Source organism: Pristis pectinata, chromosome 3 (genome assembly GCF_009764475.1).
Source record: "Pristis pectinata isolate sPriPec2 chromosome 3, sPriPec2.1.pri, whole genome shotgun sequence".
NCBI lineage: Eukaryota > Metazoa > Chordata > Chondrichthyes > Rhinopristiformes > Pristidae > Pristis > Pristis pectinata.
This window is the reverse complement of record NC_067407.1, coordinates 95066891-95078141: the sequence shown is the minus strand read 5'-3', so window position 1 is coordinate 95078141 and position 11251 is coordinate 95066891. Positions and strand designations below refer to the sequence as shown.

Here is an 11251-nt window from a genome sequence, read left to right as displayed (position 1 = left end):
GAACCTTCTTTCCTAACTTATATTTGTGTCTGATAATTGTGGTAGTTCATGTCTACACTCTAAGTCTTCTCCATTGCCTTTCCACCAATTTATTTAGTGCACTTCCCAATCTATCATAGCCAACTTGCACCTCATACCTTCATAGTTTTCTTTGTTCAGGTTCAGCACTCTAGTTTCAGCTTCATTCTCTATCTCCATGAAGAATGCCATCAAGTTATGATCGCTCTTCTCTAATGACTGTGCATAACAAGATTGTCAATATTCCTTTCTCATTGAACAATATCCAGCCTATGTTGGATTAGGGTCTAAATTGCTATTTAAATTGTTATTTTTCATGTAGTTTAACTTTCTTTATGCTTGCTTATATGTTTGTACAATCATCTGTTTATCTGTAACTTTTCAGTAGATTTTCAGTAATTTGTAGTATAGTTGGTTCTGTACTTCCATAGTTTCTTTGTCTGTAAGGCTGAGATGTCATGGCTGCATAAGTCAAGGCTATCCTTGTTGTTCCTATCAGAGAAGACTCCCTTGTCAAAACAGCTTGAACTCGTTTGCAGGGAGAGCACGAGGACAGGTTCTTTGTCACTTGCTTGCTGTTCTTTGCTGCTACTTACCGTTTCAAGCTGACACTGCTTGACCTGTACCTTGATGAACATTTAATAAAACAGCCGTAACCATAAAATTTGCACCTCATTCTTGATTTTCGAAGAACCTTCTGGACAATATCATCTCCAGATCCAACACCTGTGATAACATTTTCTCTAACAGGTTCCTTTTGGTGTAAAACAAAAATCATGCACACACTGGAGACAACTCACACATTTTGGCTGTTTGGGTAAAAGAAATTTGCCCTTCCAAAATTCACAAATCACTACCCAAAATACTTGATAGATTGGAAAATTCACTATCACAGAATTTATATGGAAATAAATAAACAAATAAACATACCTTTTTTCAACTCAAGCTTCTTGATGCATCCGCAGATGACATGGCTTTGCATAACAGAAAATTGTGATATGGACCATTTTCTGGAAATGCACCCCCCCCCCCCCACCACCCCCAACAACAATGTGGGTGCCATCTGTATAGGATTTTTTGACCAATACAGGTACATTGAAGCCACTGATGATGCAGTTGTACCTCACTGCACATCTCTAATTTCCTGTTTCATTTTATTTCCTACATTACTGATTTGGGGTGGGGTTCAACAAATAACTCCCACCAACAATTTCTACCCCTTGGAGTTTCTTAGTTTCCCACAACTGAACCTAACCATTATCATAACTATTACCTCCTGTTTCTGTTTCTCTCATCATCATTTAGGGCAAGAAGGGTTTTACTTAAAAGGAACAGATTTTCACTTTTAAATGTAATTTCTTTACACTTTTTAACAAAACAATTCCCTTAACATTCTACTGAAATATCCTCAAAGATACTGTTTAAGCATGTGCACTTCCAGACATCTTCATATATAATTCAGTTGGCACAATCTGGACTTATTGAGGAGCAAATTAGCTTCCTACCTGTTCTGGAGGGAAAAACTCACTCTTTTAAAATTCCCGTTGAACAATGTTCTTCACTTGGTCAAGTGCTCAACTCCACTGATACGAAATATAATCATCCCTCACTGAATCCAGCTGCCAAAAGGTACCTATCATCAAATCAAACTCCACACTTCAAAGAAATCTTAGTTTTGAAAGAAAATTAATTTAATTGGAGTTGGTATTGCAATAGAAAATGACAAAGTGAAATCAGGGTACAAATTCAAACCTTGAGTAAATACAATCTTATTTGGCTGAAGTGGTTAAGCAAAAATAGACTGCAAACAACTACTTGAAGGTGAAGCAGATTCAGAGCAGGTGGTGTTCAAGAGAAAGATTCATGGAGTTCAAGGTAAATATGTTCCCACAAAAAAAATCTGCTCCTTCCAAATCTAGAGTCCCATGAATGAAAAGGCGCAAAGAGGTAAGACAGTCAAAACAAACAATGGAACGTTTGTGAGACATTGACAGCTAAGTGCAGCTGAAATCCAAGAAGAGGATAGGAAGTGCAAAAATGAAGTTTAATAGGGAAATTAGGAAAGAAAAAGATAGTATGGGAAAAGGTCAGCACATCTAAGGAAATCTAATATATTGTAAAATTACATCAAGAGCAAGAGGATAAATAAGAAAATGACCTATTTCGAACCTAAAATGCAACTTGCTTGTGGAGGTGGGTAAGATTCTGAATGACTGCTTTACAGCTGTCACAGAAGAGAACAAATATTGATGCTGTTGCAAAGGAGGACGAGTGTGAAACAATGGATGGAACAAATGAGATAAAGAGGAAGTATTGAGGGGTTTAGCATCTTGAGAAGTGAATAAATTATCAGGCCTAGTTGAAATATACCCCAGGCTGTTGGAATATGCAAGGGAAGAAATTGCCAAGCTCTGACCATTACTTTCCACTGCTCCCTCCCTACAGGGGTGGTGCCAGAGGATAGGAGGATCTCTACCAATGTACTATTGTTTAAAAAGGGGAATAAAACAATGAACTACAGGGCGATTAGTTCAATTTCTGTGGTGGGCGAATTATTGGAATCAAAGGGACAGAATAAGCCTTCATTTCTAAAGGCAGAGATGAACCCAGAACAGACTGCATGGATTTGCTCAGGGATGGTCCTATCTGATTAATGACTGGATTTTTTGAGAAGGTGGGGGGATGAAGGAAGCGCTTTTGATACACACAGGCTTTAGCATTGCTCCACACAACATGCTGGTCCTGAAAGTAGAAGCCCATGGGATCCAAGGAGGAGTGGTAAATTGGATCCAAAATTTTCCTCTTTGGAAGAGAGGTGGTTGGGGGGAGACTAAGTTGAGGTGTCTAAGGGTTCTCCACAGAGTAACTGTGGAGAACCCATTTCACTTCGCAGAGGAGCATTAAAAAATACAGAGGGCATAGATTTCAACGGTCCCTGGTTCGAGACATCCCAACCAAGGAAAATATCATGCCGACATCTCTCCTGTCAAGCTCTCTAAGAATGTGGTACATCTCAATGAGAATTCCTGTCATTCCTCCAAATTCTTGAAAGTACAGGCCCAAACTGCTTAAGCTCTCCCCATGCAACAAACTCACCATCAGAAGAATCAATCTCGCGAACCTGTGCTTCATTCCCTCTATTGCAAGTGTAACCATCTTGATGAGCTTGGTCTCGTCTTCTTTTTCCCCAAAGCCTGTGCACTAGCTGGTGTGCAACAATTGCCCCACACTAAAAGAAACTGCACACAAGCAACCTTCACTGCGCAATACAAAGTCCAGAACAAGATCCAACAGTGAGAGACTCGAATGCCATCCACTACACAGATACACTGACACTGGATTAAATGTGGTGGATACACCTTCTTTGGTGGGGGAGGGGAACCACAAACTGCAGAAGAACATCATCTTCACAGCTAGCATGGGCTAGTTTTATATCAAGAATGAGCTACCTTGAATAACTCCCTCTGTGATACTAACCACACTATGGTCATCAGCAGCCAGTCCTAGAAAATTCAGATCAGATCAAAGAGGCTTAAAGTGAGACAAACTCCTGGTCAACTTCAACACCAGGATGGGAAACTCCATAATCCTCTGGCAAGGTATTATCAGGAAGGAAGGAGTAGCAAAGGCCACTGCCAGAAGTGTCCTTCCCTTGACAAAGTGCTTGGTACACAGCTTTGTTATGACAAACACCATTTCATCAGAAGGACAAGCACAAGATAAGATGGGAGCGCACCTGATCCAACATAAACTTACACAGGCTACTTCTTGATTTCTGGATATCCCCAAGTGCTTTATGGCTAATATAAAAAAAACTTTTAATACAGGAAACATAACAGCTAATTTGCCCACAGTGAGTTCCCAGAAATGGCAATAAGTTAATGACCTGAGAAATAACTTTCAGCAATGCTGAGTTGGAATGAAATATTAACCAGGACACCATACAACCACGTATGTCTTGGGTCAAGCTCATGATTAGCCCTGATTTTAAAGCGATATTTGAGGAGTTATGCTAACCCTAGAGATGTATGGAAACATTCCACTTAGCTAATTAAACTAAGTAAAATGAGAACAAATCACTATGTTACTTCTTGGCAGAACTCTTTGCCAGGACTGGCCATTTCACAGACATCTATCACCCTCCAACATATCAATATTACTTAAGACAGCCTTGGCTGGCAGATAAATTCATAGTGTCACAGCCTGGCCCAGTTTCATCCTTTTCCAATGACCTGCATCAAAAACTTGATAATGTATATTGCTTAAACATTGTAAAATGTCCCAAGGAAACATTACCAATAAAAACTGACTATGAACCACTTCAGTTCTGAGGACATCCAGCCAAAAGCTTGGTCAAAGAGGCAAATGATAAGCATTTTGAAAATGGAGTGCAGAAGTTAAGGGAATGAATTCCAGAACGATGTCAGGGTTACTACCAGAGGCATGGCTCTGTAGCCAGAGGTTATGACAACAATATAGGAAAAGAAGATCATCTTGAAGTTTGGTTCTGTTGACAAGTTTGGAATATTTCAGAGGAACAGCTCCCCATTTTAAATGGATTTCTCAAAATATCTATTCTACAGCCTGATTTTAAGGCCAATGATTTTCTTTAGTCTACATTAAATGTGGTGTATGTACACATATTTTTCCCATTCCCTTTATTATATTTAAAGAGAGCAACTAATTAATTTTTAAGCACTGTTAGCTTTTGGCATACACTTAAATCATTCAAGTACAACACCTACCGTATTCTCATTTTTGATGATACTTTCTCTCAGATTTATCCATACCTCACATTCAAGTACACTTTCTTACCTTCCTAAGACTGTATCATAATTAAGATGAGATTTTTCTTTTCTTTAAATTATTCACAGAATGTGGCTGTCCCTGCATCTTTATGTGCATATCTTCTCTTAAAAAAGTGGGGGTGAACCACCTCCTTGAACTGCTGCAATCCATGCAGTGAAGGATCCTTCTTGTTTCCTGAAAGGGCTTAAGTAGGTTCAAGAGCAATTTTACAAATACAATTGTACATAAGTGGAGTAGTAGTCTGTTTCAGAATAAATAATTTTTGGCCTGTCAAATAATTTTCAAGTTCAGTTCAACAAAATAAGTTATGAACAAAACTGCTGAGCAAGCAACCATAAAGCACATTTCAAATATGTATGCACATCAACACAACAGGTTTGCATCTTGGTATTGTTAAAAATTCTCACTTGCAAGTTGATTATCTATTCTCAAGTGCATGGGAAAAAATTCTGCTATTTCAGTGTTCAGACATCTTGCTCTGCTACTGGATCAGAGTTTATTGATGTGTCTCCTAGTTTGTGGTATAGAACAACTTTGGAGTGAAATGAAAGCTTCTTGCCCTCTGGCAAATGAAATAGATTAAAGCATGTTGGTTAAACAAGAGACAATATTGTAATTCCTTGGTATCCAGTATGGCTGGTGTGAAATCTGAGATGTAACATTGTTAAGAACAATATTAAATGATATATTTTGTTTCTGTTAACACCAGATCAGATGTTTTTATTCAATCACTGGATATGTAAACAGCCAAAAAGCTCTGCCCTTCCTTCAAGAGAATACAGCAAACATCATGAACCAACCCACATTAACAGTGAAAGCCACGGTGATAAAAATGAAAAGGCATTTTCTGTTTATTTTTTTGTTAAATGAATGAACTTTATTTTGAATGAACTATGTAGTGGTGTCAGAGGTGATCAGGACTTAAGATATAGATTATATACCTAAAAGACCACATGGTGCCTTCACATGTTAAAATATAATGCCAATTACTGAACAAAGAAGATGAGAAAGTTTGCAGTGTAGTGGTAGAACCTACCTTATGGTCAGTGATTCTATCATTCAGATGGCGGGGGTAGATGCTTTTTGTAGAATGTAGGGCAGATCCTCATCAATTTTTTTTAGCTATATAATCAAATAGAAGTGAAGATACCAACAAGTCACAACTGACCAAATAGTTGGACCCTTCTGCCATTTGGTATGATGCAAAATGAAAGCTTAATATGCAGTGGAATGCACTGTGTGAGAATGATTACAAAGGAAGGAGGGTCTGAGGTAGAAAGGTGGTCATGGCTTTACATTGCTACAATACATTAAAATATCTTTCCTATTCATAAAATTTGCTTGGGCACAGATCATTAAAATTCACACTGAAGAGGAGAAAATTTCTCCTCCCATATTTGCAAGACTTTGGCAGAACTTCAAAAATAAGCTACTTTCTTTAGCGAACATTCAGAGACACATTTGTAAGGCTATTTTCTAAGAGGCTGGTGTTAGAGAGAGTGTAATTTTCTTTAAAACAGTGTAAAATGCACATACGATTTGTGAATGTCTCATCAATATTCTCTCACACCACAAGTAAAAAGTGGTAAAAAGTTCTCCTCCCGAAATGTTGCATGTTTGTACAAATAATGGTACTTTTTTTTGCAGACTCCAACATTTTACATTTCATTATTTTACAATTGCATAGCAAAAGCAAAGAAGAACAGACAATAGTTAAAACTACTTGGGCTAGGTCTCCAGAGTTAAGCTCCTTCAGCAAGGCAGACTTGTGGAATGAATGATTCTCTTCAGGTCTGATTCAGTTTTCCTTTTCTTCACAACTGCTGTTAGTCATTACAAGAAATGGTAATCTCAATGTTTCTGGTGAGTGGGACAAATTGCTGCATCATTATCTGCAGAACGTAGAAAAGTGTGATCAATTTCGGCTCTAAACATGACAACCAAACATGCAGATGCATACAGCACCAAAGCTACCTCTGGCATGTGTGTCTTGTAATATATAACATTTGCTTAAAATGAATGTTCTTAAACGTATAATCATTTGGAATCCACAAATTTTTCAGTACAGAGACGGCATTTAGACCAGGCAACAGCAATCTTTTAAAATGGTTGTGTGGCATAGTAGTTTGTGATTGGGAACTTTTCAAGTACAATCACTCAGATATTTTTAAGGATTGAATTCTAATTTACCACTGTGTAAGCCCCAACATCAAATACACACACATAAAATGGAGCCTTTTCATAAATTATCAGAGACTGAGTCAAACCTGGAGTGTTCCATGGAGCAGCATCCCAGAAATCAAGAATTCAAATCCCACGAGGGCGAGTTATGAAATGCTGTCAATTTGTAAAACAAAAACCCATGTATGTGTAGAACTCATTATCTGATTTGCAAGCCACAGTTCCACGTAATCATGACATTTGCCAAGGCCCCATCTTGAATTCTTTTCCAAACACATCTATCTGTATACGTTTATGTGTTGAGGAACCAATCATTGCCTGTATAAACATCATGGTCAGTTTCCAAACACTGGTGTTAAGTGACTCCCTGCTGTGCAATGCTCTAATAAAGGTGAGTCATCGCTTACACAGTTGCACCTTGTGTTTTCAAAACCAATCACTTTCAATGGAAGTCGTCTGCTAGCTAATATCATTTCTTTTAAGGTATATAAACTTTATAATGTGTGATTATTGTTCTAATGCTGTTGTAATGTGTGAATACTTCCAAAACATTATGGGCCATTATGTTTGTTGTGAGCTATATTGGGTACAAAGAAGATGGACTTAATGGCATCTACCTTTTGTTGTCCATGGGAAGTTCATGCCCGATCTCTCATAGATAATGAGGACTTAATGAAGTTCAAAGTGCGACAATTTTGCACGATCAGGCCTATCAATGACTCTGGTCCCAAACCATATGACTGATACTTCATGCCATTAAACAGATAAAGAGTACACAATAACCAATTATTTAAAATATCTAAAACAATAGTCACCAAGCAATTATTTAAAATATCTAAAACAATATTCCCGTATGCCTACCACCCTTCCAAGTGGTTGAGGATTGCATGTTTGGGAGATGTTGTCAAGGAGACCAAAGCTAGTTGGTGCAATGTGTTTTCCAACTACAGCATGGAGGGAGAGAATGCTCAATGTGGCGAATAGGTGCCGAGTGGAATATCCTAAACATTGGAAGCTTCTCAAGTACTGTTGGAATTGCATGATACTCCTGAGATACCTCATAGGTGGGTGTGGGGGGGTGGTTAAGGAGTGAATGACTTGCCAGAGTCAGTTAAGGTGATCCCCAGAATGTTGATGAGGGATTTTATTTGATGGTCATGTCATTGAGTGGCAGGAGGGCAAGGTGAGACTCTTTCTTATTTGCAGTGGTTATTACCTGGCACTTGTCCAGCTTGAAAGTTCCTTACCACTTAACATTCCATGCCTGAATATAGTCTAGGTCTTGCAACATACATGCATGATTGCTTCACTAAAATAAAACACTATTCAATCAGCGTAAAACTCCTATTCTGACAATTTGATGAAGAGAAGGTAATTGATGAACAGCTGAAGATATTTGGGAGCAGGACACTGCCTTGATGTCCTGGGATTGAGATAATTGGAGTTCAACAACCACAGTTACCTTCCTTGGGCTTGGTAGGCCTGTAGCCAATTACCCTCTTTTAAGGCTACTTATCGTAAATTCAGCCAATGCTACATTGGTGTTTAGGTAGTGACACTCACTTCACCTCTAGAATTTAACTTCTTTGTTCATAGTTAGGTCAGATCTGACAGGTAGAGAGGCTTTGAGGAAGGAGAAGCAGAGTACAGGCTATAAAAGTAGTAAGGTGGATGGGTTAAAGTGCATTTACTTAAATGCGAGAAGCATCAGGAATAAGGGAGATGAACTGAGAGCTTGGATTAGTACATGGGACTATGATACTGTGGCTATTACAGAGACATGGCTGACATCAGGGCAGGAATGGATATTGAATATTCCTGGTTTTCAGTGTTTTAAAAGGGATAGGGAGGGGGGGAGAAGAGGAGAAGGGATGGCGATACTGGTCAGGGACACTGTTACAGCTGCAGAAAGGGTAGATAACGTAGAAGGATCCTCTCTAGAGTCAATATGGGTGGAAGTTAGGAACAAGAAAGGGGCAGTTACCCTCCTGGGAGTATTCTATAGGCCCCCCCGGTAGCAGTAGGGATACTGAGGTGCAGATTGGGAGGCAGTTTTTGGAAAGATGTGAAAATAACAGAGTTATTATAATGGAAGACTTCAACTTTCCAAATATTGATTGGCACCTACTTAGTGCCAAGGGTTTAGAAGGGGCGCAGTTTGTTAGGTGTGTCCAGGACGAATTCCTGACACAGTATGTTGACAGGCCGACTAGAGGGAATGCCATATTAGATCTAGTTTTAGGTAATGAACCGGGACAGGCGACAGATCTATTGGTGGGTGAGCATTTGGGGGACAGTGACCATTACTCCATAACCTTTAGAATTGTCATGGACAGGGATAGGAGCAAAGAGGACAGGAAGATATTTAATTGGGGAAAGGCGAATTATGAGGCTATAAGGCGAGAACTTGGGAGTGTAAATTGGGGTGACATTTTTGAAGGGAAATGTACTATGGAGATGTGGTCGATGTTCAGGGATCTTTTGCAGGATGTTACCGATAAATTTGTCCCGGTGAGGCAGACAAGGAATGGTAGGGTGAAGGAACTGTGGGTGACGAGAGAGGTCGAACAACTAGTTAGGAAGAAGGCAGCAGCATACATAAGGTGCAAGCAGCAAGGATCGGACAGGGCTCGTGAGGAATATAGAGTAGCAAGGAAGGAACTTAAGAAAGGGCTGAGGAAGGCGAGAAGGGGACATGAAAAGGCTTTGGCGAGTAGGGTTAAGGAGAATCCCAAGGCTTTTTTCTCATACGTGAAGAGCAGAAGGATGGCTAGGGTAAAGGTAGGTCCCATTAAAGACAAAGGTGGGAGGATGTGCCTGGAAGCTGTAGAAGTGGGTGAGGTTCTCAATGAATACTTCTCTTCAGTATTCACCAAGAAGAGGGGTCTTGATGATGCTGAGGACAGTGTTGGTGAGGGTAATGTTCTAGAGTATGTAGATATTAAGAGGGAGGATGTGTTGAAGTTGTTAGAAAATATTAGGACAGGTAAGTCACCGGGGCCTGACGGAATATTCCCCAGGCTGCTTCGTGAGGTGAGGGAGGAGATTGCTCAACCGTTGGCTAGGATCTTTGAGTCCTCGTTGTCTACGGGGATGGTACCAGAGGATTGGAGGGTGGCGGATGTTGTCCCCTTATTCAAGAAAAGTAGTAGGGATAGTCCAGGGGATTACAGGCCGGTGAGCCTTACGTCTGTGGTGGGTAAGCTGTTAGAAAGGATTCTAAGAGATAGGATGTATGAGCATTTAGAGAATCATGGACTGATGAGGGACAGCCAGCATGGCTTTGTGAAGGGAAGATTTTGCCTCACAAGCCTGATAGGGTTCTTTGAGGAGGTGACCAGGAAGATTGATGAGGGTAGTGCAGTGGATGTGGTCTACCTGGATTTTAGTAAGGCGCTTGACAAGGTTCCGCATGGTAGGCTTCTTCAGAAGGTCAGAGGCCAAGGGATCCAGGGAGGCTCGGCCGTGTGGATTCAGAATTGGCTTGCCTGTAGAAAGCAGAGGGTTGTGGTGGAGGGAATGCATTCTGATTGGAGGGCTGTGACTAGTGGTGTCCCACAGGGATCGGTTCTGGGACCTCTACTTTTTGTGATATTTATTAACGACTTAGATGAGGGGGTGGAAGGCTGGGTTAGCAAGTTTGCAGATGACACAAAGGTTGGTGGTGTTGTCGATAGTGTGGAGGGCTGTCAAAGCTTGCAGAGGGATACTGATAGGATGCAGAGCTGGGCTGAGAAGTGGCAGATGGAGTTCAATCCGGAGAAGTGTGAGGTCGTACACTTTGGAAGGACAAACTCCAAGGCGAAGTACAAGGTAAATGGCAGGATTCTGGGCAGTGTGGAGGAGCAGAGGGATCTGGGGGTTAATATCCACAGATCACTGAAAGTCGCCTCACAGGTAGATAGGGTAGTTAAGAAAGCTTATGGGATGTTAGCTTTCGTAAGTCGGGGGATCGAGTTTAAGAGCCGCAGAGTGATGATGCAGCTTTACAAAACTCTGGTTAGGCCACACTTGGAGTACTGTGTCCAGTTCTGGTCGCCTCATTATAGGAAGGATGTGGAGGCGTTGGAAAGGGTGCAGAGGAGATTTACCAGGATGCTGCCTGGATTAGAGAGTATGGATTATGAGGAGAGACTAAAGGAGCTAGGGCTGTTCTCATTGGAGCGAAGGAGGATGAGGGGAGACATGATGGAGGTATACAAGATATTGAGAGGAATAGATAGAGTGGACAGCCAGCACCTCT

General features: G+C 40.5%; 1 protein-coding gene across 1 annotated transcript in view; it reads right to left on the bottom strand.

The window, feature by feature from the left end:
• Positions 1-4477: 4477 nt before the first annotated feature.
• Positions 4478-11251, bottom strand: part of LOC127567749 (dystrophin-like) — a 358665-nt gene continuing 351891 nt past the window's right edge. The window contains 1 exon segment of the mRNA XM_052010734.1: positions 4478-6719. Within this exon segment, the coding sequence (XP_051866694.1) occupies positions 6679-6719 (41 nt within the window). The 3' untranslated portion in view covers positions 4478-6678.